The sequence below is a fragment of the Vidua macroura genome, chromosome 27 (assembly GCF_024509145.1).
Source record: "Vidua macroura isolate BioBank_ID:100142 chromosome 27, ASM2450914v1, whole genome shotgun sequence".
Classification (NCBI taxonomy): domain Eukaryota; kingdom Metazoa; phylum Chordata; class Aves; order Passeriformes; family Viduidae; genus Vidua; species Vidua macroura.
In genome coordinates, this window is record NC_071597.1 from 5,166,969 (window position 1) to 5,194,137 (window position 27,169).

The window sequence follows — 27,169 nt, forward strand, 5'->3', positions numbered from 1 at the left end:
CTCTCATTTTCCCCTTTCTTCCTCGCTTTTCTCCTTTTTTCACCCTTTGCTGCTCATTTTTCCTTCATCTCCTCCTTTTTTCCTTCTCTTTTCTCTCCCTTCCCCCTTTTTTCCTCCCTTTTCCACTGTTTTTTCCCTTTTCATCCTTTTTACTCCCCTCTTCTCCTTTCCTTTTTCTCCTATTTCTCCCTCCCTCTCCTCCTATGTTCTCCCTCTCTTTTTTCACATTTTAAAATAGAAATATATACTTAAATTTACAAATGCTATTTACAGGTTTAATTACAAAAAAAAAATCAAAGAGAAAGAGAGACACCCCTTAGATGTTAATAAATCTAAAAATAAAAAATATATAATAACTCCTCCCCCCCACCCCCAAAAAAATATTTTAGGCCGAAGGGCGGCGGGGCCGGGGGGTCACACCGTGGTCTCGCCCTGCTTGCTGTTGGTGAGCCGAGTGTAGAACTTCCTCCAGGAGTGTAGGGTTTTGCCCGACCATATCCAGAACCCAGAGGTGATGCCCACGATCAGAGTCATGAGATACTTGATCATGTAGACGGTGAAGTCGGGGGTCATGCGGGGGGTGAAGTGCAGCGGGCAGGGGATGGCCAAGCTCTTGCAGTTCTGGCTGATCCAGCTGCGCTCCCAGTGCTCGCGGAACGCCTGCTCGTAGAAGTAGCAGGCGATGACAATGGTGGCCGGGACGGTGTAGAGGACGCTGAAGACCCCGATGCGAACCATGAGCCGCTCCAGCTTCTCCGTCTTGGTGCCGCCGTGCTTCATGATGGTGCGGATGCGGAAGAGGGAGACGAAGCCAGCCAGGAGGAAGGAGGTGCCGATGAAGAGGTAGACGAAGAGCGGGGCCAACACGAAGCCTCGCAGAGGGTCGATGTTGTTGAGGCCCACGAAGCAGACGCCGCTCAGCAGGTCCCCGTCGATCTGCCCCATGGCCAGGATGGTGATGGTCTTGACTGCTGGCACTGCCCAGGCGGCCAAGTGGAAGTACTGGGAGTTGGCCTCAATGGCCTCGTGGCCCCACTTCATGCCGGCGGCCAGGAACCATGTGAGGGAGAGGATGACCCACCAGATGGAGCTGGCCATGCTGAAGAAGTAGAGCATCATGAAGAGGATGGTGCAGCCCTCCTTCTTGGTGCCCTGCACCACGGTGCGGTAGCCGTCCTCCTGGAAGCGCTCGTTGCAGACCACCCTCTCCTCCAGCACAAAGCCGGCGATGTAGGCCACCGACACCATGGTGTAGCACCCTGAGAGGAAGATGATGGGTCGCTCGGGGTAGCGGAAGCGCTGCATGTCCACCAGGTAGGTGGTGACGGTGAAGAAGGTGGAGGCACAGCACAGGACAGACCAGATGAGGATCCAGATGCGGGCGAAGCGGATCTCGTCCTCGTTGAAGAACATGTGGCCGTCGGGACGGGTGGGCTCGCAGGGCGCCGCGCAGTCCTTCTCCCCCAGGAACTTGTAGTTGAGGTAGCTGGGCACCTTCAGCGCCCGCGGGCAGTGGAAGGGGTGGTCGAGGGTGGCGTAGCGAGGGGCGCCGGGGGTGCCCTGGCCGGCCAGTGGCGTGGCACTGGTCAGCAGTGCTGGGGAGCTGCCGTCCTCTGAGTGGTTCTGCCCCACACAAATCTGCTCGGCGCCGTGCCGGGGGAAGTTCTCACATCGCAACCGCTCTGGCCACTGGAACCCGAATTTGTTCATGAGGGCCTCACAGCCCTGGCGTGCCCGCTCACAGATGGAGCGGCATGGCGGGATGGCCTGCTCCAGCACTGTGCACACCGGCGCATACATGGAGCACAGGAAGAACTTCAGCTCCAGCGAGCACTGCACCTTCACCAGCGGGTAGAACTGGTGGACCTCCAGCCCCGCATCCTCCTGGTTGGTGTGACCCAGCAGGTTGGGCATGATGGTCTGGTTGTAGGCGATGTCGGTGCACAGCGGGATGGAGATGGGCTGGCAGAAGCCGTGGTCGGGGATGGAGATACCCTTCTCGCCATGCAGCTGGGCCCGGCTCGGCACCGGCACGCTCAGCCACGCCAGCAGCCAGGCCAGGGCGGGCAGCACGCCGGGGGGGCCCATGGTGCCCCGAGCCGCGCGCCCCGATTTACCGTGCCCAGTGCCCAGCCGGACGGCCAATCCTCCCGTCCGGGGCTGCCGTGCCCGGTGCTGCCTGGACGACTCCCGGTGACTGGATACTCTCTGGTCCCGCCTGGATGACTTCGGGTGGCCTGATCTGCCGTGCCCGATGTTGACTCGGCGGCTCCCAGGGATCAACGCTGCCGTGGCCGGTGCTGGCTGGACGATCCCCGGTGACTGGATACTCTCAGCTCCTGCCTGGACGGCTCCCAGTGCCCGGATCCCCGGCACCCGGCGCTGCCCGGACGGTTCCCGCTGCCCGCTGTGCGCCTACCCCGTACCCGGCGGGACGGCTCCCGGTGTCTCGATCTACTGTGCGTGGCGGGACGGCTCGCGGTGCTCGGACGTGGCGCTCCCGGTGCTCCGCGGCGCTGCTCCCGCTGCCCGAACTTGGCGCTCCTGCTGCTCCTGACGCCGCGGGCGGGCGGTGGCGCCGGGAGGGGGGTGCCGGGGGGTGCCGGGGGGGTGCCGGGGTCCCGGGGCAGGGGAACGGAGCGGCCGCACCGGACGCTCCCGCCGCCTTTGTGCGGGGCAGCGCCGCGTCCCCGCCGGGCGGGGCCAGGGCCCCCCGCCCCACCCCCCGCCCCGCCCGCTCCGCCAATCACATTCAAACGGTGCGCTCGCCACGCCCATTTCGCGATCGAACACGCCCACCCGCCACGCCCCCGCCCCGGGGGTCACCGCCCCCCCCCCCCCGCAAAGTTTTTCCGAGCCGTGCGAACTCCCCCCGCGGGTGGGGTCGGGCCGGGGCCGCGGGGAACGGCCCTGCCGTGTGCCCCGTGTCCCCAAACCGCACTGTGGCCTCTGCCGCCCGTGTCCCCTGTGTCCTCCCGTGTCCCCTTGTCCCCTGCTCTATGTGCCCTGCTGTCCTGTGCCCCCCGTGTCCCCTTGGCCCCCATTCTGTGTGCCCTGCTGTCCTGTGTCTTCCCGTGTCCCCTTGGCCCCCATTCTGTGTGCCCTGCTGTCCTGTGCCCCCCGTGTCCCCTTGGCCCCCATTCTGTGTGCCCTGCTGTCCTGTGCCCCCCGTGTCCCCTGTGTCCTCCCGTGTCCCCTTGGTCCCCGCTCTGTGTGTGCCCTGCTGTCCTGTGTCCCCTACTTCTCCGCTCTGTCTCCTGACAACCACCGTGGTCACTGTACCTCTGTCCTGTGGCCCTCCCCTGTCCCTGTGCCTCCCATGTACCCTGCGCCCCCCAAGTGCTCTGCACCCCCCCCCGTGTCCATTGCCCTCTGTGTCCCCTGCATCCCCCGCTGTGTTCCCTAGCCTGCTGTGGCCTCTGCACTCCCTCCATGTCCTCTGCCCCCTCTGTCTCCTGTGCCCCCCTTGTGTCCTCTGCACTGCTCATGTCCCCTAAACCCCCACCTTGACCCACATCCCCTCTGACATGCTGCAAGGGGTCCCCCACTATCCCCAGGCCCCACTTCAGGGTGCAGTGGAGCAGGATTAGGTCCCATGCCCCACTGGAGACCTCCAAAGCAGGGTGTTTTGGCCCCAACATCCCTTGTCCCCATGCGTCAGCCAGGCAGTGACACCACCCCATGGGTTGTCCATGGCCACCCTGCGGTGCTGCACCCCCAAAAGGCCACTGCACAGACAGGAGTGCCCCAAAGTCAGTGGGGGGTGGTGGGAAACGTCCTGCACCCTGCCTCTCCCCCCCCCAACAATCCCACACATCCCATCCCAGCTGGGGTTCTGGTGAAGGGAACCTCTGTCCCTAAAAACAGGGCAGTGGGAGAGGCCAGTGGGGGGACTGGGACACACTGTGGGGAACTGGGACACATTTTGGGACTGGGAAGGGGGGACTACAACACACTGGGGAAACAGTGGAACACACTGGGGAGGGACACTGGGACACAGCAGGGGGATCCAGGATGTGCTGGGGCCATCCAAGACACATTGAGAGTGTAAGACACATTGAGAGTGTTGGGACACAGGGAGGTCAAGCACAGGGGGGTCATGGGACACCCCCGGGAGTCAAGCACACACTGAGGGGCACCGGCACACACTGGGGAGACTTAGACACACTGGGAGAGACTGGGACCCACTGGAGTTCCCTTTTCTAGGGAATGAAACTGTAGGTGATCACCCCAAATTTCGGCACTAGAATGGGGGGCTGCTTTTCCCAAGGCAAGGGGCTGCCTTCCCCCCCCTTTCCCTGGGGGGGCTGTAGTGGGGAGCCCCTGCCCCTGTCCCCTCTGTTTTGGGGGGCTGGGGGATGAAGGGCAGCCGTGGGGGGCTGTGGTGGGGAGAAGCCTGCCCCCGTCCGCTCCATTTTGGGGGGCTGGGGGGCTTCTGGCAGCCCCCTTCCCTCCCTCCCTCCCTCCCTCCGCGTCCTCCCTCCCTTTCTCTCCCTTTCCTGTAACTTAAGCTTTTGTTGTGAGCAGGAGACCCGGGCTGTCGTGAAAAGAGGGGGCCCCACCGCCTTTCACAGCGTAATTGAAACCATTGCGGCTCCTGGCCGAGGGGGAAGGGCAGGGGGGGCTCCAAAATCAAAGCCTGGGGGGGAAAGACGGGACACACGATGCTGCCGGCCCCCCCTCTCCGCCAGCCTCCCCGGCCCGGACGTGCCGGGTGTCCCGGCGGGGCTGGCGGGGGCTCTCCCCGCTCCCGGGGATGGCGGAGGCTCCGGGGGTGCTGTGGGGTGAGGCGCTGAGATGGGAGCCAGGGCCGGCTGTCCCCGATGGGGCACCACGGGGTGCTGCCTCTGGGGCCCGCCGTGGTCGGTGGGTGTCCGGTGGTCCCGGGCGGGAGGCGGTGGAGAGAGGCTGGCACGGCGCCGGCGGCGGGGACGGGAGCCCGGAGCCCGGCCAGCGAAGCCTCGGGCCCGTTCCCGCTCCCATTCCCGCTCCCTGACTGCAGTGGGAATGCGAGGCGGCTGCTCCAGATGCAATTCCTCGGCCCTGTGGCAGCAGTGTCCGGTTGGGGGACCCCCACCGTGTCCCCCAGGCCCACAGCGACAGGGACGGAGGGGTACAAGGGTTTCTGCACAGCCATGTGGATCTTGGCTTCCTAAACACTTCAGATTTTTGGATTCTTTCTGGAGATGTGGGGGTTTCACTTCCAGAAGGGGTTGCAGAGGTTGTCCCTGTGCTCCCTGTCCTCCTGGGTGCTGGTGGCTCAGGACAAGGGTCCCCAGAGCCTCCAGGGACACACTGGGACATGGTTCCACCCAGAGTGGGTGCCAAGCCCTCCTGGGAGGGTAAAACCCAGAGCAGACCCACCAATCAGCCTGAGAGGAACCCCTGTGTAGACTGGGAGTGTCAGGGGACACCCCAGGGAAGCAGCCAGTGAGGCCCTGCCTGCTCAGCGGTGTCCCCTCACAGGGACATTCAGGGTGGCCAGGGGATCTTGTTGCTATCCCTTGTCCCTGTTACCAGGTTCCCAGCTCCATGCCCAGGCCCTGCCAGGGCATGAGGGGTGATAGAAGGTGCTGCCTTCTCCCCAAAACTTCCCAGGAGGGTCTGGGGTTGGCATCCTGGGTGGAGAGGACACTATGAAGACAAGGACCAACCCTTGCACCCAGTGGGAGAGAGTGGGTGCTGCCCAGACTGGGCTTTACTGGGAATATGAGGCCAAACCCAGCTCTTCCCCCCTGCTCCCCTTCGTGTTCTCACAGAGCTGCTCAGGGTGAGGGGCACCCAGGAGTCCCAATCTTCCCACTGCTCCACTTTCACTTCATCCCAGTATAGCACTGGGGGATGCTGGTGGGCACCCAGTGTTGCCAGTCCCCTGCTCCCAGCACCCAAGGGTCCCCTAGGAGGAGGCCTATGGGTACTGCCACCTCTAAAAGTCTGGTGGCTCCTGTGTCCCTTATGGAGCAGGACATGGTGCCCATGTAGCCCCCCTTCCTGGGATTCCTCCAGCACCATGAGGTGCCAGGATGTCTGTGGGGTCCTCCCTTCACCCATCAAAGCCAGGGATGGAGGACAGCTGGGAACACCCATATAACCCCCAGCAGCACCCTAGCCCAGCCACAGGCTGGTGACCTCTTTCTGAGCCTCCTCCCTAGGGACAGGTATCCTGGGGGTGGCACTGCATCTGGCACAGGCCCTGTGCATGGCCCCATGCAGGGCTGGTGGCCAGCACCACTCTGAAGGGCAGTACTTCCAGGGGGCACTGGAAGCACCAGTTTGCAGTAAGTGTCCCTTAGGGAGGGGCACAGAGGATGGCAAAGCAGAAGTGGGAATGGAGGGGCTGTGGCAGGCGATGCCAGGCAGGATGGGGACCTCGGGGGTCCCCCAGGAGCGTAGAGGAAGAGAAGGGCCCCCGGCCCTGCCCTTGGCTTTGTTTCACACTTAAGAGCCTCTAATTAAAACCAGGCACAAAGGCCCTGGCTGGTGGCAGGCTGAGGTGCCAGCAGAGGACGGGGTCTGTCACCAAGGGAACAGGAGTGACACAGGGTCCTGGGCATGGGCCCCTGCACGCCTGGGCATGAGCGGGTACATGAGTGCCCACACACACAGAGATACACACACAGACGTGCTCCCTACCATGTGGGATAGGGAGAGTAGTGCTCAGGCCTGGTTTGTACTGGTTTGGACTGGTCTGATGGTCTGCAGTGGCTCCGTGTATGGGAGGGGTCTGTGAGCAGCACTGCCCAGGGGGGCCTGGGGGCAGAGATGAGCCTGGGCTGCGTGTAGGGTGGGCCACGCCCAGGGGTGCCCCCACCCTGTGGGCAGCCTGGTTGGCAGCGGGCGTAGCTTTAGCCAAGGACCACAGAGGGTCCCCAGCTGGGATCTGGGGGCTGGTGGGTGACCCCAAGACTGGCTGTGATGAGCTGGGGGATAAACCCCCCCTACAATATGGCTCTGGTTGCCTGGACCCCTCGGGGTGGTGAGACCCCAAATCTGCACTGTCCCCCAAAGCCATCCCCAGTGCCGGTGGGGCACGAAGCCCACCGGGGCGGGCGCGGGGAAAGTGGCTTAAGCACACCTTGACCTTGCTGGCGGGGGAGGATCCCCTCAGCTTGTCCGACACATCTCCTGCCAGCGCTGGCATTGAGAGCGCGCGAGCCCGCGCGCGGAGGAGCCGGCATGAAAAGGCAGCTTAGGCATCTCCTGCTGCGAGAGATGGATTAGGGGCTTCGGGGAGGCCGGGGACAGCCAGCGCCACAGCCACTGTGCCGCGACGGCCGCGTGCCGGCAGCCAGGCTGTGGGGCCAGGGTGGGCACAATGGGCACGCAGCCACTGCCCCATGGCACAGTCTCGCTGGGACACCGGGGCAGCAGGGTGGGACCCTGAGGTTCCCCAAAATGGAGAGAAGTGTGTGTATGGAAAGCGCCAAGGGCTGTCCTGGTAGGGAGGGGACACCCGGGGCTGGCAGCCCCGGCCCCGCTGTGGGCCCCCCTGGCCCGGCTGCAGCTGTCACTGTCAGGGCTCAGGTATTTTTAGAGCTGCCCTAGACCACAGTGACCATTTCTGCCCACAGAGTGCATGGGATCAGGGCGGGGAGGGGAGAAATGGGCACAAATTTCCCTTTTTGCTCTGCTTTGGGGTTCGAAGTGTCCTTTAAGTCCCCGGGAAACACCTGGAGCTGGCAATGGGTCCGCATGGGGCACGGGGACCCCATATTGGTGGGGTGGGCATGGTCCAACCATCTCAGTTCTGTCCCTGTGCTGTGTTAGGGTCTGTGTTCCCTAGGCAGTGACGGTGATGTCCCCACAGGGACAGCCAGGACCCCTGGATGTCTGCCAGGAACTGTTCCAGGTCTGTGAGGTGATCCCTGTAGTGGAAGTGCAGGAGGGATGGGGTGCCCCTCTGGCCATCCCTCCCTCTCCCAGGAACAGCTGTGCCCCCAGCCGGGGGCAGGGCACCTGCCAGCACTGGGCATGTGACAGGAGGTGATAGAGCTGCTATTTATACCCTCCTGTGTCAGGGTTGGGTGTGGGGACATCAGTGAGCCCATGCCACTGGCCCGTGGTGACTCTCAGGGTCCCCTGAGTGCTCATCTGTCCCCCAGCACCAACCAAACGCCCCCTGTAGGGAGAGGGGGGGCTCAGTACGACCAGAAGTGTCACACTCCATGGTGTCACACAGCCATTCCAACTGCCCCCAGCCCACTGGGGACACAGAGTCACCTCTGTGCCCCGTGGGGGCACACAGCTGACACAGAGACACTGAGCTGTCCCCATGCCCAATGGGGACAGAGTTGTCCCCATTGTGGACACTGAGCTGTCCCTGTGTCTGACAGCGCATGAAGTTGTTCCCAACAAGGACACTGAGTTGTCCCTGTGCCCAGTGGGACACAGAGCTGTCACTGTGCCAGTCCCTCCAAGCTAAAGGGTACCAGAGGGGGGCAGATGTGTCCCCCAAGCGCCCCAAGTCCTGGAGAGCACACGTCCCCAGCAGCAGAGGCCCTTGGCACAGGGAGATGCCAAGTGGGGAGGAATTAATTCCCAGCCTTCCTCCTGCTCCTGTGGCAGCAGGGCTGGGGAGCATAGGCCATAGAGGGCCCCCCAGAGAAGAGGGGCTCCCCAGAGAAGAGGGACCCTGGTGAATGCAGCACCAGCTCCTGGTCCTGCAGGGAGGGGCCTCTACCCATGCTGGGCTCTGGGGTCCCCTGGCCTGGGGACACTGTGCCCCTTGAGCACTTCAGGCAGAGAAGCCCAGGGACTGTTCCACCTCACCCCTTTGGCACCAAGTGACACAGGCAGGGCTGAGAGGCCTTGGGCAGCACTGTGGGCACCCAGCCCCAGGACACCCCTGCTGTGAGCTCAGCACCCCTGGAGTGCCAGGTTCCCAAAGCCAGGCAGGCAGGGCTGGCTTCCCCCCAGCCATGGGTGATGATGAGCACCAGTTTTGTGCACTCAGTGGCGTGGGGGGATGTTGAGAAGGGGCAAAGGACATCAGCACAGCTGGGTCCTGCCAGGGGAGCTGCCACCCTCCCCAGGGATCCCCAAATTCCCTGTTCCAGGTTCATCCCACCTGGCTTGACACAGTCCCATCTCCTTGCAGGACCTTGTCTGGCTCAGCACCCCATGGTGGGTGGGGGTTCAGGGGGTGACTGGGGGTCCCAGTGACCACCTGGGTGGGTCAGGAGCTCCCTGTTGTGGGCACAGCCCCTGCACTGGGACCCACGGGTGGGCTGGGCTGCAGGACATTTGACTGAGGCACCCACAGGGGTGTTCCACATGGTCAGGGTCCCTCAGCAGGGGTCCCAGGCCCAATCCTGCCCATGTAGACCCACCTGGGTGCTTTGGGTGGACAAGGAGGGGACCACATGACATGGGACAGTGGGGGTTTTGTGAGGAGTAAAGCAGACAGGCAGAGTATCAACAGGATGGTCTCGGGGCCATGAGGAGCAAATTGGAACATGTTTCTGCCCAGCAAGAAACGGACACAAACACAGCCACTCTGCACTACAGAAGTCCCAGCTCACAGCCACCAAGCCCTCCTCAGCACACAGGACTGGCTGGTCCCAAGAGAGAGCCAAGATTAGAATCATAGGATATTAGGGGTAGGGATGGACCTCAAAGACCATCTAGTCCCACGCCCAAGTTGCTCAAGGCCTGAGCCAACCCAGCTTTGAACACTGCCAAAGTTGGGGCATCCAGCACCTCCCTTTCCTGGGAAGTTTTTATTTCCAGGATATGCCGGGGGAATTCCTGCAGGGCTGCTGTGGTGGTGCCTCCTAGCAAGTGAGAGGCACATGTTCCACACAGGAGTTCTGGCAGCACAAGCTAGCCTGGCTCAGCAGAGGAACAAATCGGGTCTAGAGCTACCCCGTGGAGCACAAAGCACAACCAGTGCTTCAGGACTTACTGCACAGGGCACAGGTGTCCCCTCAAGGACAGGTCTGGTGGCACATGGAGGCTCAGAGAACCCAGTGCAGACAGCCCGATCCCGAACTCCTCTCTCTCACCCGGCCCTGACAGGCAGCAGAGGGCAGCAGGGCCCGGGCAGAGAGGCTGCTGCAGAGAGAGGGAAAGCAATGAATGAATGGAGAGACAGATGGGATCCGTTTTTCCTGCTGTCAGGGCAGGCGGAGAGCTGGCAACACACAGCACGGTGCTCAGGGACAGCTGGTGACAGCTGTGCTGGGGGATGGCGAAGCAGAGACTTCTGCAGACCCGGACCCAAACCCTAACCCAGACCTCAAACCTAGACCCAGACCCCAGACTCAGACTCCAAATGCAATCCTTGCCCACAAATCCAGACCCAGACCTAGACCCCATCCCCTGATGCCAAACCCAGCCAAGGCCCCCAAATCCATCCCACAGCCCCAAGTACCCAGCCGTGGCCCCCAAATCCAGACCCAGATCTAGATCCTAGACCCGACCCTGATCCCAAAATCAGACCCAGACTCCAGGCCCTGACCTAGCACCCCCCCCAGCCCCCCGGTATTGTGCACGGTATTGTTGCTGTGCCACTGCAGAGGGCAGGGCTGTGGCTGCACGAGCCGGGCACACACTTCCCACGCAGGGGCGAGGAGAAGCCCTCGCAGCCCAGCCAGAGGGCTGGAGCAGCAGCCGGGGATACGAGCACGGGGCCCTGGGCTGCACCGCGGGGCTGGCTCTGAGCATCGCGATGCGGCTCAGGATTTGTGCTGGGCACCGCCTCAGGGCTGGGCCCGATTTCTGTAATTGCCGCCAGGGCTCACCGGGCCCGGGCCCTTCCCAGCGCCGAGGGGCTCCGGGCCGCCCTCAGCCACCCCCCGCGCGGACCCCGCCGAGCTGGCTCTGCGCATGCGCCGCCCGAGCAGGGGCACGGCCCGCACACCGGGTGCGGTGGCGAGACCGCGCTCCCATTGGCTCACACGACCATCACTCAAGCGACCGGAGCAGTTCCCATTGGCTAGGGCTGGGAGGGCGGGAAGACTGAAGCAGAGCTCGCGCTCTCCGCGTCGAGCCCCCTCCGTGTGACGCCTTTACACATGCGCGTCGCAGGGGGCGGGAAAGGGCGCCCAGCGCTGCGCAGTACCTCGTGCCCTAATTGGCTGCTAGGCACGCGCGTGCGCTATTCGCGCCCTCATTGGTTGTTCAGCGCGCGCGTGCCGTCGCCCGCGCCCCCATTGGCCGCCGGGGCGTGCATGCGCACTGCCATCTGCAGTCAGACGCGCAGCGAGGCTCGGCGGGACGTGACCTGTCGCGGCGGAGCCCTGAGGGCGCGGCCGGCCGTGCGAGCCGGTTCCGCCCCCTTGGTGTGCCGACCGCCGGCGTGCCGCTGTCTCCGGGCCGGTCCTGCCGCCGCCGCCCTGCTGGATCCCGCTGCAGCAGCCGCTCCACTCCGCGCGTGGGCGCTGCCGTGAGGGACCCCCGTCGTTGCCGATCACGTGACCCACGTTGCTGCGCACGTGACCTGTGGGGCGGCGCATGCGCGGTGCGGGCGGGGGCGGTGCAAGCGGGCGGCGCTGAGGGCGGAGGCGGCGGCGGCCGGAGCGGGGCCGGGCCGAGCTGGGCCGGCGTGAAATGGCGGACAGGTTCTCCCGCTTCAACGAGGACAGGGACTTCCAGGTACTTCCCTCGCGCCCCCCGCGTGGCCACGGCCCCACGGGCTGGGCTCCGCCGCCTTCTCCCCACCCCGCCACCGGGGCTTTGTGTGCGGGCCCGGCGCTGCGCTGCGGCGGGGAGCGGCACAGGGGGGAACCTGGGGGGCCGGGGCCGGCTGTCAAGATCAACCGCGGCTGGGGTGAGCTGCCTGGGCACGGGGGGCAGCGGGCGGCGTGTTGTGATGGCGGTGGCGAGGGGCGGACCCCGCGGAGGGGCCGGCAGGGGAGGACGGTGAGGGGATCAACCCTCCAGCAGTGATAGAACCGACCACCCCCCGTGAGCGGTTGGGCCCCTCGCCGGAGAGGGAAGCAGCCCCCCGATGAGGGGAATCACCCACCCCACGGTGAAGGCTCGGATCAGTCCCACCGAGACCCGCACTGCGCCGTCCGAACATCTGCCAGCGACCCCCTTCTCTGTGGAAAAAACGCCTCTTCCTTCTCACACTCGGCCCCCTCGCCAAAACATCAGTATTTCAACGTAATGATGCTATTTGAAAGGGGGTTTAAATAAACAATAGGGAAATTAAGGTTGACTCATTAAGCTTGAACAATGACATGTTGTTCTCTGACTTCAGCCCGAGAGAGTCTCGGGGTTAGAAGGGAAAACAAAAGGAGCGAGGATAACGCTGCTCGAGGAGAGTCGTGGATGAGCTGTTCTGTGGGTCCTTGTTTCGGGAGCCTGGCGTTGGAATGGTGCTTTTCATCCTCACTCGGGCCTTTCACCCAAAGACCTGGGAGGGTTTTTTTAATGTGGAGCTTGCATAATTCTACTTCTTCTGGCATTAAGTTACTGTCTTGGAAGCAGTCAGGACATCCAGGAGTGACTAATTTATGTTGTTTTTGGATGTTATAAGGCGTATACACTTCAAAAATTGTTACTAAACTGTGCTAGAAGCACACGAGAAAATAAATACCAGCGTGGTTGTGTGCACTGTTGGCACTGCCTGCTTTGAGGATGGAGGTTTTGGCTCCTGCCACAGCCCCAAATGTGGGCTTGTTTGCATCCTTCATTTCCTTCAACGAAGAAATGAGCCATAATTAACACTGGAATAGTCTGATTTGGCTTTGAAGTTTGTGTTTCAGGAAGTGAAGCAAGCCAGATCTTGGGCTTGAAAACACATTTATTGTAATCCTTTGTTAAGGGAGAGATGGGGAGCCTAGACCAAGTTGGGTACTGTGGCTGTGCCCAGGGAACAGGTGCGCTCTGCAGTTGTGTCCACATTTGCCTTTGGGTGGCCTTGTTCCTGTCCCTTTGTGGGGAAACCCCATGGCAAGAAAAATAATTGTAGTGGCAAAACCTGTTACTGTGTCGTGGCTCTGGACATGCAGGGGCAACATGTGGTGATGTCAGGGAGGAAACTCAGCTCCATTACCTGCTCCCAAGATCTTGGAAGCTGCTGAGTGTACCTGGGGACAATGACTGAAGTCACAACCCAGTGTCCCCTTGACTTTAAAAAAGGGCACTGTTCTAAATTGGGATTTATCTGTGCTAAATACCGGGCTTTCCTTGTCCTTCCCGTAGACCAGAGTGAAAAATAAAATGATAGGCTTTGGTTTCATGGAGGGGTCACTGCTCTGTTCTTCCCTGCCTGAAAATATGCCAGGGAGAAGAGAGACATTTTATTTTGTGTTAAAGCTTCCTGTGAGGGAAAAGTGGAATCAGTCCCCTGGGAGAAGCAGTTTGGAGCTGGTTGAGGCTGCAGAGGACTGAAGGTGAAAACGGTGAGCTGTGGAAGAGATGATCCGAGGGGGACTGGGACAAGGTCATGCTGAATTTTGGGAGCTCAGGGGCCTGTGCACCTACCCCTGACAGTTGGGCAATCTAACAGTTTTTCCAAAGTATATTGATGGAGGAAAGCTTTTTGCTGAAGAAGGAGGAAAAATAATGTTCAAAGTCACTTTCAGAGAAGACTTTGGAGTTTTCTTCTCTGTATTGAGACAGAGATGGCTTGAGCTGTAACCTGGGTGTGGAATGCAGGAAATGCTTGCTGTGTTGGGTATTTGCAGGGCTGTTGTGCCCCTAAGTAAAAATACACCTGTCTGTGCCTCTAGAAAATCCTGGTCTGCAAATATAGCAAAAATTTGAGTGTTTCTGTTGGTGTTAGGGATGCCCTTTTCACACATTTGTAGTTCTTTGGCAGGTGAAATTTCTGTCCTTGGAGCCGGTGTGACTCTAGATTTGATCCCATGCCCCTGCCAGGCTGGTGAGTTCCAGGGAGCATGGCCAGAGGGAGACAGGCTCTAAAATTACACAGCTTGATCAGGGATGGATGCAGTGTGGGGAGGGAGGCTGCAGAGAGCTCTTGGGTTTTGTTCTGGGATGATCTACTTGCGATCTCCTCAAAGTGAAAGGATGCGTAGCAGTTTGGAGAGAGGGAGAGAAACAAAAGGTTGGGAGTAGAGTATAGGTCAAAGGAACCTTTTAGCTATTTGGAAGAAAGACAGATCTCTTGGGATTAGTGATGTGCCTAATGAAAAAGTCACTGGATGAAAAAAAGAAGCATTTCAGAGTTCTCATTATTATCAGCTGCCTTTCTGGGGAGAAGCTGGAAAGAGTCTGGGTTGGGAGGATCAGTTTGGCAAGAGTGCAAGTTGAGTACTGTAGGCAGGGGAGAGCTGGCAGTGCAGGGTTAGCAGAGGTGATCCTTGGGTTTCTGAGCTTCTGATACGCTGGAGAAAAGTGGATTAGAGGTGAGAGCTGCTGGGAGCTGTTCTTCCCTCCCCTCTGCCTGACTGAAGAAAGATCAGTGCTATCAGGGAGGCAGGAATGGAAACATACAGCACTGCAGGAAAATCAGGAAGGAAGGAACTAAATCAGCTGAGAAAGAGAAGGTGCCCATGGTCTGAAGTATATGGAAAGGTGCTGAGGGGAGAAGGGGGAGAAGGGTTGTTGGGTAGAGAACTGGAGAGATAAGAGGAGTGAGGGATCTTCCCACAGCTGCAGCCACAGTGATGTGGTGGGCATGAAGAGAGCTGCAGAGGGAATGATGCTCCTCCCAGGGAGTTACAGGGAGCCCTGTGGAAAAGAGTGATAAGAAAGTCATATATCCCTAAGGATGAAGGTCATGGTGTGGAGGGAGAGGAGAAAGATTGTATAGGTGGAATTGTAGCGACTCCTCTCTGTGTTGGGTGGAAGGACCTTGAAGCTGAAGGTGATTTGGAAATTGAAATTGCCCAAGGAGCAGGAATGGCACTGGAGGATATCACTGCAGTGAGCTGATTAGGCAGCCCTTGGGTTTTTCCTCACAGGATTGTTGTGCTGTTGCTGTGCTCTGTAGCTTTAGAAGCCATACTAAAGTCTTAGATCCTTTTCCCTTTTTGCTTTGAGCTCTAAAACCTTAGAGAAACTTGGAAAGCCCCTGGTTTTGAGTGTATTTTGCAGGTGCTGAACTGAGGGCAGCTCCATAGAAAAGGCCTTGAGCTGTGCTCTGCCTGTCCTGGAGATTTTTCCCTTCCCAGGCCAGCACAGGGCTTCATTTGGGACCCTTGGACAGGGAAGTGGATCAGTGGAGGAGAAGGGATATTCCTGACCTTCCTTCTCTTGCCTCTCTTCTAGGCTCTGCAATGGCAAGTGAAGTCTTGGGTGGCTCATCCAAATAAATTCCAACCTTTTTCCATTTTCCATCCAAGAGAGGTTATTTTTGGGGTTCTGACAAGCTTAGTTCTTGGGGTGAAGGACTGGGGAACTTGTCTGTCACAGGCTCTTGTCACTTCTCTGTGCCACTGTCCCCTGGACTGACAGCTTCCCTGGCAGAGACAAATGGGAACCACCATAACTTGGAGGAATTCTGAACAATAGCTGTAGATGATGCTAACAGAATATTGTAGGAGCATTAATGAAAGCTGTATGAACATATGAAACTGCTGCAATAAGTAAATATATATTTTTTGTGTTATTTTAAAAGCATTTGCAATGATTTTATTCTTCAGATCAGGTATGCAATCTCAAATAATAAATACCATGGATATCTCTCTCACTGAAATCCAGTGGAGCTCCCACTTACTCCCAGATGTTGAGAAAATGTTTTCTTGCTGCATTTTTCTCCTTTTCATTGTTGAAGCAGAAATATTACCAGCCATATGTGTCTATGTGTACAGTAATTTCCTCTTCCTACGTACATTGCACTTACTGGCATCATTAGCCAGACGGAACACAGGCTGTTCTGTCTCTTGTTTTTTTTTGGTGTTGTGTAGTCTGTGCAATGGAATAACACTTCCACCCAGCAGGAGGAACCATGCCTGGTTTTCCCTGCTGGGTGGAAGTGTGACCAGGCTGAATCTCAGCTCGGGTATTCCTGCTAATTCCAAGAATATAGGTGTTTTGTTTTCTTACCCTCCAGAACGGATTTGAAGAGCTAAGCCAGCACATCGCTGTGCTTCTGGCCCTGCCCGCTTCCAGCAGCTTGAGCTGAGCGCTGCTGGCAGGGGGATTTTATGCTTTTTAATTGGCACAATGTCAGGGATAAGTTCTGTTCCCAAGCAGCTTAGGCAGCGCTTTACTGGACAGCTGGGCCAGCAGCGAGGAGGTTTAGAATCCATCCTTAATGAGTGTGGCCATGGCTGCAGCTTTACTTCACTTCCCAGGTGCTGCCTAAGGGAAGTGCATTTGGTTTTCATGTCCTTCAGCAGGACCAGCTGCTCGGGGTGATGTGGCACTGGGAGCTGATGCCTGCGCTCTGTGCTGCAGAGAGATAAAGAGGGTCGTTTTCTCTGCCTGCCTTTACTAATTGGGAAAAGAAAACCTTAATGTGGGGGAATGAGGATTGGAATCTCTGCAAAATCTGTTATGCTGAGCTTTCAACTGATCCAGGATCCTGGGGTGTGAGTTTGCCTTTGGCAGGAGTAGCTGCAAGCAGTCAGGAGGCAGCCTGTGCCTTTTCCATTGAGTGTTTTCTAACTGAAGAATTAATCTGAGATTTTAGAAGATCTATTAGAATTGTTTAGGGATCTTAATTTATCATTTGATTCAGGTTATATTTCTGGTGTGGGCCCAGCACAGGAAGAATACAGCTCTTACCTCCTTGGCAGGATGTTCTGACCTCTTAGTTGAGCAAAGCAGGAGCAGGACAACTGTGACTGTTTTTTTTTTTTAACCTCCCTGTGTGAGCGAGGATGGGGGGAGAAGCCTGGGGGAAAATGTGTTCTAAAGTAGATCAAGTAGTATTGGTTCCAGTTTTAGAACATCACAGTAGGGTCTGAACTTCAGTGTGGATTTCTGGCATTCACGTGGTGAGGTAATTTTATATAGACCTTTCCTGTCTTGGTTGTGCCTTCCCCCAGTCTGTGTTGTCACTTCTCTCCTATAGTGATGTTCTCCATTGCTGAGGCCGAGTGCATGGGAAAGGAAGCACTTTATCCTACAGTCCCACAAGCCATGCTGAGCCACCTCAGCTTCTTCTGAGTCACCTTCTCTAAGACAAAACCCACCCCTCTACCCAGGCTCCTGCCACCCGCTGTGTGGGAATGTGGAGCTCATCTGATAAAAAACACTGCTGCAGTTCTAGGGCAGCACTTCCTCAATTGACAGAAGCTTTTCTCCTACCACATGGTTTTAAACCTGTAGTAATTAGTGCTATTTTCTCCCTTCAGGCAGCTCTGTGGGCAGTTAATTTGAGATTTTGGCCATTCACAGCTTTAAAGCCAGAAGTTAATATTAGGATGCTGGCTTTAAATATCCAGGTATCACTTAAGTTTCAATTCCCATTTTGACCCAGTTCTGAGTCTAGGAGTTTGTTTGGCTGCAGTATCTCTCCCTTGAAGACAACTGGTGATGGGGAACATTTTCCTTTGTAGATTGTTGTGGTAGTTTAGCCATTGAAAGCTGCATTTTCTTAATTTTTCTTCTAGATTTTCCTTTATATTTAGCTTTTCGCTGAGCTTTATGTCCTTTTCTGCTGTGCCAAAGCACACATTACTACTCTTTATCCTCTTATGTGAAGGCATATGCAGCATTTCTGCTCAGTTTTAGCTTCTGAGAGCCTTAATGGCTCTGAATTCTGTTGCTGTTCTCCCTTTGTGTTGTTGCAGCTTTCTGCATCCTAAATTGTCCACACTTGTGATTAGAAAACTTGCTCAGAGGAGTCTAGAACAGACTCTTTCTTACCTGGTATAACATACTGAGATGAACATCTTTTTTACTGAGAGATAAACATCTATTTACTGCTTTTTTTCATGTTTGCTGTTCCTTTGTTGCACACCCTTGAACTGTATTTTTATCCTTTCTGCTACCATGTTGCGTGAGGAGGTTTTAACTGGGATTTCTCAGCCTGCTGGGTGCAGCCCTGTGCTGTAGCTGTGTTTGTACAGGGCTCTGTGAAAGCAGATGTGGTGTTAGGGAGTTCACGGGTCAGGTTGCTCTGTACAAACACATCCTCACTGTTGCTCCCTCTTTGTTGGGCTGCCTGATCTGCAAACTGAGCAGGCAGGTGCTCTGTTTCCTCTGGTCATTGATAACAATATTGAATGGAGTTTGAATCCTGTTAACGTGCTCCCGAGGGAGATTTTCTGTGAGATTTTGGTTTAGAAATGATTCTTTATCAAGTCAGACACCGTAGTAAGAAAAAAAAAAGGCAGATAATATTATGGAAGCTTGGACGTTCATAGTGGTAAATAGATTACACCTTGAATATTACATGATTGGCACCCTGTTCCACCAGGGTGGTTTGTCTTTGCCTTGTACTGTCTGCTGTGGTTACCCACGGGAGGGAAGAGGTGCCATCCAGAGGACCTGGACAGGCTGGAGAGGTTGGTCTGTGTGAACCTCATGGAGTTCAGTAAGGGCAAGTGCACAGTCCTGCACCTGGATCAGGTCAGTTCCAAGCACAAATCCAGGCTGGGGGAGAATGGATTGAAAGCGGCTCTGAGGAGAAGGATAAGGAGAATTGTTTGATGAGAAGTTCAGTGATTCAGCCATGTGTGATGGCAGCCCAGGAGCCAACTGCGGGTAGCAGGTGAGGGGGGAATTCTGCCCTGCTCAGGTGAGACCCCACCTGCAGAGCTGCCTCCAGCCGGGAGGTCCCCAACACAGGAAGGACGTGGAGCTGCTGGAGTGAGTCCAGAGGAGGCCATGGAGCTGCTCTGGGGGCTGGAACCCCTCTGCTCTGGAGCCAGGCTGGGACTCCTGGGGGCGTTCACCTGGAGAAGAGAACGATCCAACGAGACCTCAGAGCCCCTTGCAGAGCCTAAAGGGACTCCAGAAGATCTGGAGAGGGACTTGGGGCAGAGGGACAGGAGAAGGGGAAATGTCTTTCCACTGACAAAGAGCAGGGTTAGATGGGATGTTGGGAAGGAATTCCTCCCTGTGAGGCTCTGGCACAGGTTACCCAGGGAAGCTGAGGCTGCCCCATCCCTGGAAGTGTCCAAGGCCAGGTGGAGCAGCCTGGGATAATGGAAGACTATCCCTTGCAGGGGATGGAACAAGATCATCTTGAAGGTTCTTCCCCACCCAACTCCTCCCATGATTCTTTGGTTGTTTGAAGGTCCTGGTTAGCCATGGGTGGGTGCTGGAAGCTGCAGCAGGAGGGAGGAGCAGTTTGGAGCTGGTTGAGGCTGCAGAGGACTGAAGGTGAAAACAGTGAGCTGTGGAAGAGATGATCCGAGGGGGACTGGGACAAGGTCATGCTGAATTTTGGGAGCTCAGGGGCCTGTCCATCTACCCCTGACAGTTGGGCAATCTAACAGTTTTTCCAAAGTATATTGATGGAGGAAAGCTTTTTGCTGAAGAAGGAGGAAAAATAATGTTCGAAGTCACTTTCAGAGAAGACTTTGGAGTTTTCTTCTCTGTATTGAGACAGAGATGGCTTGAGCTGTAACCTGGGTGTGCCTTCTGCATCAAGGCACATTAAAAATGACAAAGAGAAAATTGGGTGAGTGAGGCCACTGCTGGCTCTTGGGTAAAGCTTGCTGAAGGACTGCAGAGCATCCCTCGTGTGCTGGAACAGATCCACAGCTGGTGTTGGTGCAGCAGAAGGAATCTGAAAGACATGAAATTGTTCTTGTTTGGTGCCAAAGTATGCAAAGCAGAGACCTGCCTCTGGCTCCCACTCCTTGTGTGGTACAAGCTGTTTATCTCTGAACTGTAGAACATGTTTTTGTTTGGACAGCTCTAAGTGGGTATTTATATGCACGTTTTCCTGGTTTAAACCTCTTTACCTGTGACTAGTCTTAAATGTGTTCTGCTGAGTGGGTTTTCAGTGTTTTTGGACTTAGCAGGAAGAATTTTGTCAAAATTAATTTTTAGTTTGGTAAACAAAAGGTGCCATCAACTTCTCAATGTGCAATTCCAAGGTGCTGCTTTCAAACCGTGCCAATTTAAATTCATCTCCGAGTCTCAAGTGATTGCTTTTGTTGTATTGACTTGAGAGGATTTTCCTGTTAAGTACTCTCAGAATAATTGATGTGTGTTTCTGCTGAAAATGAGGTTTTGCTGCAGCTTTCACAAGATGTTGACTGTAAATATTCAGCTGTTTCTGGGGGTGTGCAGATGTGCCATGTCCATACTTCCCAGTTGTATTCCAGGGAAAGGTCTGGGAAAGCAATTCCTAATGTGTGGAGGGCAGTGAGAATGTGTTGTTTGGGAATGCTTCACCTCTGTGTTGCTAGGAAAGAATTGTGATTTTTTTTTTTTTTTTTTTTTTTGTGTCTTTAAAGACACTGCAGGGAACAACAGGAAAAAGGATGATTTTGTTCTGGGAAGCATTAACAAAGGCTTTTCAGGTGCCAATACAAAGTTGCTTTTGTATTGCTTTTTATAGCTTTGAGAATCCATGTGGCCTTTATAATTATGCAAGAGAGTTTCCAGGATTGGATGGAGCCATCTCCTAGGTGCATGTTGGTCTTAAAAATGTATTTTTTTCTCTGTGCATAATGAATATTCAAAAAATGCTGTAAGCCACACTTTCCTGGAGTTGTTTTTGAGTTCTTTGGATGGATTTCTAAACACCAACACGGTTGTCTGCATCAATTACGTTTTGGAGTCCTTCCATGGTATAGAGTCATCAGGCCCTGCCGAGCTGCAAAGGGCAGCATGAATTACTACTGTGATCTGCAGTCAGCCTGCGTAGGGAGGTGTGGATCTTGCAGAGGTATTAGAAACCTGTTATATTTTGATTGTGTGTAATAAACACAACAATCAGTCATGGGGAGCTGCATTTGGGTTTAAACACCTTCCTTCCCCCACTGGTCTTGGCTGAAACTCACTGTGAGGTCAATGGTGATGTTGGTGATAGAGCCCCACAAATAAATAAGAGCACTGGCAGACCTTGGCACTTGTACCTCTCCTATCTCATCCGTGCCTGGAATGAGTTTTTATCCTGCCTGTCCCACATGTGCCACTGCAGCTGCAGGTGGTGGGTGTCTCACCCTCAGGCCACGTGCAGAGAAGTGAAACCAGCACGGCTGGAAACAGCTGTCCCTGGAGAGATTTGTCAAAAGACAGCTAAATACAACATGAGATGACTGTCAATGGTGGTTTGCTGCAATTCCTGGTCTTTGGGTCAGGCAAGAGGCTGGTGCTCCATCAGGGCTTAGCAGAGCAATTCCTGAGCCTTTTGGCCACTGTGCTGGACAGGCAGCATTCACCCAGGTGTCCTGGATGTGGGATGTTGGCAAGAGTGCTGAGAGCCAGTTTTGGGAAAAGTGGATGGATCTGAGGGTGCCTTATCCATCTAAAGATTTTGTAACTGCTCCATCTCCTTCAAAAGAGAAAATTTCAATTTTAACAGGATGTTTGCTTCTGGAATCAGAGGGTTTTTTCCCTTGCTCCGTGGGGGTGCTGTGTGCATGCAGAGAGGGAGAATTTGGCAAGATGGCATTTGCTCCCTTGTGCTCAGATGCTGCTCCAGTTCCCTGTGCTCAGACCTTGCATCTGTGCTGACTCGTCCCGGGAGGGCAGCAGGAAATGTCAGCTGTGCTTCCCAGCCTCGGGAGCAAAACATTCTGGGATCTGCAGCTCACATGCTTGCCCTGGCTATGTCCACACTAGAAAATGGCCTTTTTTTGGGGGGGACTCATTTATCTTTTTGGGTATTCCTGTGTCTCAGCTGCTGTTCTGAGCCTAATGCCTGCAGGGCTTTTGGGACTGGGGAGTGGGCTTGGTTAAATGCTTTCAAGTGATACTTGTGGGTAACAACCCTGAATTTTATGGCTTGATGTAACATTTTTGGAGTTTAAGATTTATTGGTTGAATTGATGGATAAATAGAATATGAAAAAGTGGTGCTGATTTGCTTTAGTGTTTTAAAATTCCATTTTCTAAGGTAAATTCAATATAAATGTGATTTTTTAAAAGTCTTTTTCTGATACTCTCCTAGCATAAAACTAAATTTCGAATATCTTAAGGAGCACACTGCACTCTTTTCAAGTGCAGTTAAGCAGGCATAATCATGCTGTGCTCTTTTCCAGTGCATTTAAGAAATAATAACAGTGAGTATAGTAAGGCTTTTCTGTAAAATTGCTTTCTTTAGATTGTTGTTGGCGTGGTCTCACGAAGCAGCGTTTCTGAGTGCCTGTCTGAGCCAGTCCTGCAATCCAGTAGGGACGTAAATAGATTGTTTCTGCTGTGACGCCTCAGCAGCTGCATTCTGCCCATTCCCTCCCTGGCTATCCCTGCTTTAATGCTCCCAGGCAGAGCCACAGGGTTTTATGCCAGAATCTTTTCCTATTTCACTGCATTCACAGCGTTGAAGGTGTTGTCCCTTGTGGTTGGAGCAGGCAGTGTTTTTCAGTCCTAGGCTCTTGCTAGCTGACTTGTGTTGGGCTTATAACTCACCTTTTCCTGTCTGCTGTTAATAACGCCAGGCTGGTGTGATGGGGCTCTGCTGGAGCCCAAGGACAGCTGAGTGGAGGCGTCCTGAATGTATCCCCCACGCTCCCACATCCACTGTCCCGCTCCCGACCTCGTGGGAGCTCCGTGTCCCCGGCTCCAGCCTGGCTGCTGGTCTGGGGACTGCCACATTTTCTTTGGGAATAATACATGGATAACTTAGGGCTGTTCATCAAAGAAACCACTCATTCCCATCAGGAATGGGCACTATATGGAGTGCTTTCTGCATGCTGACATCTTAATACGCTTTGTGCTCAGATAGATTGCACAGAGCAGTCCGGTAATTAATATCCAGGGAGGTCTAATGGGCCTGAAGCAGCTGGAGTGACTAATCTTTATTTTGTCATTGTGTTGGTGGTGCTTTAGGTGACTTAGAAATGCAGGCAGTGCTCATGACCCAGCTCTGGTTTTGGATACACCCTTTGGGGTATGAGAGGGGGAGGAGAAAGTATTTTCTTCTGCTTGTCATTGTGAAGATTTTAAAGTGATTTTCTCAGTGATTTCTGTGTGGCTTTGTGGTAACCCACCTTCCTGAAGAGGTGCTTCATAGAGAGGAGAGAGTGAATTCTGTGGTGCTAAACTGTGATAAATGGGCTTTAATCAACAATTCATTTCACTTGCATTGAGTGATTTATTGGCAACAGTTCTTGCCACTAAGGATTTTGGGATGAAAGTGTAATTAAGGTTCTTAGATTTTTTTTTTTATGGTGCTGACTCGGTTTAATTTCACTGCCACAATATTTGGGACCTTGTAAGTAGGAAAGAAGCAGCAATGCTCTTCCCCATAACTATTAAGTTGAATTGTCCCAGGAAATGCAGTAAATCCACTGGGTATGATCTGGGACAAAATGACATTTGTTGAGCCAGGGCTCCAAAGTATTTACAGTCCAAAAAAGGGAGAACAAGAGTTGAAATTCTGCATGGAGGCAGCTTTTGTTGGTTGATTTTTCAAATGCCATATTCAGTGTGTGAGGGCTCTAAGGAGGTTTGGCCAAGAGCTTCGAGCAAAGATCAAACAATGGGAAAGTGGAGGAGAGAACATGTGACTGTGAGTAACCAGAGTGCGTAGAGAGCCAAAGTTCAGATGATATTACACAAAAATTACAGGGCACAAACATGTTGGCTCCTGGAGAAGAATGCACAAAGAAGCCAAGTGGTGTGTGTGGTGTGTAATGAGGAGTGTTTGCATGCTGGAGGCTTGTCCTTGCTTCTCATGAAGTAGGAAAATATATTGAATTTCAGTGTGGTTATAGGGAAGCACCGGTGTCGGAGCACTGGATGTAGCACAAAGTGAGAGCAATAAATGGTGCTTAAGTGGAAGCCTCTCATCTTACTTGCTCTGCTGTTCCAGCGTGGATGGAGAAGTGTCTGTGAGAAAGGGACAGTGCAACACATCTTGTTTCACAAAGCAGAAGTGAGAGACCTTGATCCAAGGAACTGTGAAATGGAGGGGCAGAGGATGAGTGGGAGGAGGGTGCTGCAGTCACCCCCAAAATCTTTGTCCACAGGAGCACGTGGAAGCTTTGCCTTTAGTTCCCAGGGCTGGGAATTTACTGTATCTCTGTAATAGTCATAGAGGAAGAAGGTTTGGGAATAGGTTTTGAGTAGCGCTGGGTTTAATGCAGCTGTTATTTCATGTCCTAGTATCCATGGGGTTGAATCCTTTTCACATAAAGGTTTCCTCTGAAGTGGGAAGCATCTCTCAAGTCTGCAGAAGACACACTTCAAAATCATACTGAAACGTGGTCAGTGCTTGGGTTTTGTGTTTGTCAGAAATGTATTCTCAACAGATCCAGCATTTAGGGTTTAATTAATTGTTGGATTTAAGTGTTAAAGTGTTTTGTGTTCTTGTGATTCATTGTCTTAAGGTACAGCAAAACAGAAATGTTTTATGGATACATTCGATGCACCAGCTTGTAGGATTGGAAAAGAGGGAAACAGATGGAATTCCCCCAACTTGCTTCCTAGCCAGTTCCAGGGATGAAGAAGCAAAGGGACAGACTCTGCTGCCTCCAGCTCCAAAAGGCCTGGCATCCCCATGAAGGCAAGCAGCATTGTTGTGGCCATAGCCATGGAACCATTTTTCTCTTACCTGATTAAACATCACTGACCTGAACCCTCATAAATCCAACCTCACAATAACCATTGGATTGTCTGCTTGCCTTTTTCCAGGATGACCTGCTTTATGATGGAAAGGAATTTTCCCCTTATCATTTATTCTAAATATTGATAAATAAAGAGCAGTCTCTGTGATGAGTATTAATTTCAGCTCTGTTTGGGCACTCTGTTACTTTGAAGCCTTGAATTTCCAAGTCTGGAACACCCTCCTGACCTGGGAGCAGGCTGGCAGCATTCCCACGGGGCCCGTTCCCTGTGCTCCATAGCTTTTTTATGCCCAGGACTCACAGAGACAGGCAGCACCTGCCTCTCTGGAAAGCTCCAGTCTTAGTATTGCAGCTGTTTGGACCAGGAACAAGTAGAGATCAAGTACATCATAAACCCCAAAGAATATGAATATATAAAATAACCCCCAAAATACATGGGGTGGGTAGTGGTGGGATCACCAGAACTTGGAGGTACAGGCTTTGTTTGCTCTCTGATTCTCTGGCTGTGGCACAGGGAGTGCTCAGCCTTTTGCATAGTTTCAGGGAGGAGATGTTGTTTTAAGCACCGAAGAAGTGACTTGTGAAGCCTCAGAGCAGCAAGGCGTGCTGCCCTCGAACTGGGATTGACCCTTGCCTCGGTAAAAACAGCCTTCAGTGCCTTGGCTGGCAGCCCACCAGAGGAGCTGGGGAGTCGGCAGGAATATTTAACTATTCCAGATAATATAGTGCTGTGTGCTGAGCTACCTGCAGGCAGCAGGTGAAAGGAGGCGCAGGGACGTGTCTGGGTTCGTTCTGAGAGGGTTTCAGCTGTTGGTTAAGTGAACGTTATGTGAGTTTAATGTTTTAATAGATGAAGTTTAGCAATGTGTTTTTGCCAGTGTTGGCAGCATGTGCACTCCTGACTGTTCTGGTTCTTTTGTGCGCCATATTTTGGGAGGCTGTGGTGTCCCCCAACCACTGAGGCAGGTTTCTGGTGTGTTTTGGTGTGGGCTGCTGGACTCCCCACACACAAAGTCTGTGCATCCACACCACGCTGTCTCTGAGTGTTGTTAGCCTTCCAAAGTAGCTCAACGACTGCTTGTGCATAGTAAGTTTGCCTTGAGCTTGCTCCTTGAAGGCTGTCCAAGAAAAAAAAGAGTGGGAGTGGATTGCTGCTTGCAGATTAAACCCCAGATTTGCTCTGGAGAGGCCATGGGAGTGACAGTCCCTGGGAGCAGAGCATGGCCAGGGTGAATTTACCACCAGGGCCTGCAGATGATGGATGGGCTGGAAGTTGGGGCAGCAGCATCAAAGCACCTTCTCTTGGCACCAGGTTTTAGTCAAGATGTTCCCTTGCAGATTTGCATTGCTGCATAGGAACACTCTTCCCAGAGGATTTTTGGAGGCTGGTGCCTGGCTTGTAGTATTCCAACCGTCAGTCTGTTACAACTGCAGTTTGCTCTTTCGCATGCTGGCTTCCATGAAAATTCTTGCAGGAGGAAAAGTTGGTATGGGTGGAAGGAGGAGGGTGACAACACGTTTCACTTGGCAGCAGTGTCGCGTGTTCCTGCTCCAAGGGATTGTGGAGCTGAGATGCAAATAGAACCTGCCAGGGGTTTGGTGTGCACAGAGCAGCCAGAGGTTCCAGTGGTACTGCAGAGCCTGAGGGGAGAGTGGGGGGTGGCAGCCAAGGCTTGACACCTCCTGGAGTTCCTGTGACACTGAGCGGGGCCTGGGAATGTCGGAGAGCCCACTGAAACCACTCCCTTCAGTGGCTTTTGGTCTCATCCCAGCTGCTGGAATCTCACTTCTTTTGCTTCCAAGTTTGCAGCTGGAAAGTCTGACTGTTTCCTTTCCAGATCTGTGCCAGTGATGGTGGATGTGTTGCATCATGGACCTATTGAACAGCCAAAAATGGTTCACCATATTTGAGATCTCAGGAATTTGAAGTTTCAGTTATGGTAGAGCTGCAGTGGAGGTGTTTGCTTTTCCTGAAATGGCCCTTCACTGTTGTGTTCCAGCACCAACATTTGTTCTGGAGATCAAAAATTGCCATTGCTGTCTTAGCTCAGGAGCCTACATGCTCAGTATTCACCCCAAAACGTGGGAAGATGCAATTTTTCCGAGGGGGATGATGGTCAGCTGGCAGGGGGGCTGCTTCATGTCGGGAATAAGACTGTGTGGTGTATTGGGGGATCACTTCCACAGACAGATCACTGTTCAGATTTGTAGGAAGGGCTGTTCCACACCATGAACCAACACTCTGGGCACGGGGACAGGTTTCCTTTGGTACTACTGTGGGGTTTTGTTGGCTTAAGGTTTATGAAATAACATGTATCCCTCAAGCAAATTCCTGGTGCAGGGAAAGCCTTCTAGTGATGGGGACATCCATTCCTGCTGTTCCTTGTCACATGTGGTTTCCATGCTGGCAGTGGTGCTTGTGCTCAGTGTTTTCATAGGCTAAGGAAAAAAATCCTGAAGTATTGTCATTGTAAATGTTTGGTATTTTGCCAAATAGTTCATGATTGTCATCAAATTGACTTAGTTTTTAGGGGTTTTTTTTTTGTCCTTATAGCTGATACACTGAATTGAGCCTGTATTTAATAAGTTCATTTGTTAGCAAAATTATATGAA

At 54.2% G+C, this 27,169-nt stretch overlaps 2 protein-coding genes and 1 long non-coding RNA gene across 3 annotated transcripts in view; 1 reads left to right on the top strand and 2 right to left on the bottom strand.

The window, feature by feature from the left end:
• Window positions 1-261: 261 nt before the first annotated feature.
• On the bottom strand, window positions 262-2,673 carry FZD2 (frizzled class receptor 2). Its single transcript, XM_054000240.1, has one exon. It carries the CDS (start codon window positions 2,086-2,088, stop codon window positions 415-417), a length of 1,674 nt encoding a protein of 557 aa, XP_053856215.1. The 5' UTR covers window positions 2,089-2,673; the 3' UTR covers window positions 262-414.
• Window positions 2,674-9,407: 6,734 nt separating this feature from the next.
• Window positions 9,408-10,800, bottom strand: LOC128819854 (uncharacterized). Its single transcript, XR_008440768.1, has 2 exons — window positions 10,743-10,800; window positions 9,408-10,053 (listed from the first exon to the last, which is right to left on the bottom strand). It is a non-coding gene; the product is annotated as an uncharacterized LOC128819854 (long non-coding RNA).
• Window positions 10,801-11,082: 282 nt separating this feature from the next.
• GPATCH8 (G-patch domain containing 8) overlaps window positions 11,083-27,169 on the top strand; it is a 56,329-nt gene continuing 40,242 nt past the window's right edge. Inside the window, exon 1 of the mRNA XM_054000234.1 lies at window positions 11,083-11,595. Coding sequence (XP_053856209.1) covers window positions 11,551-11,595 — 45 coding nt within the window. The 5' untranslated portion in view covers window positions 11,083-11,550. The remainder of the gene's footprint in view (window positions 11,596-27,169) is intronic.

Bases quoted from the DNA above. Each gene is read 5' to 3' on its own strand.
- FZD2 (XM_054000240.1), bottom strand. From the start codon at position 2,088: ATGGGCCCCCCCGGCGTGCTGCCCGCCCTGGCCTGGCTGCTGGCGTGG.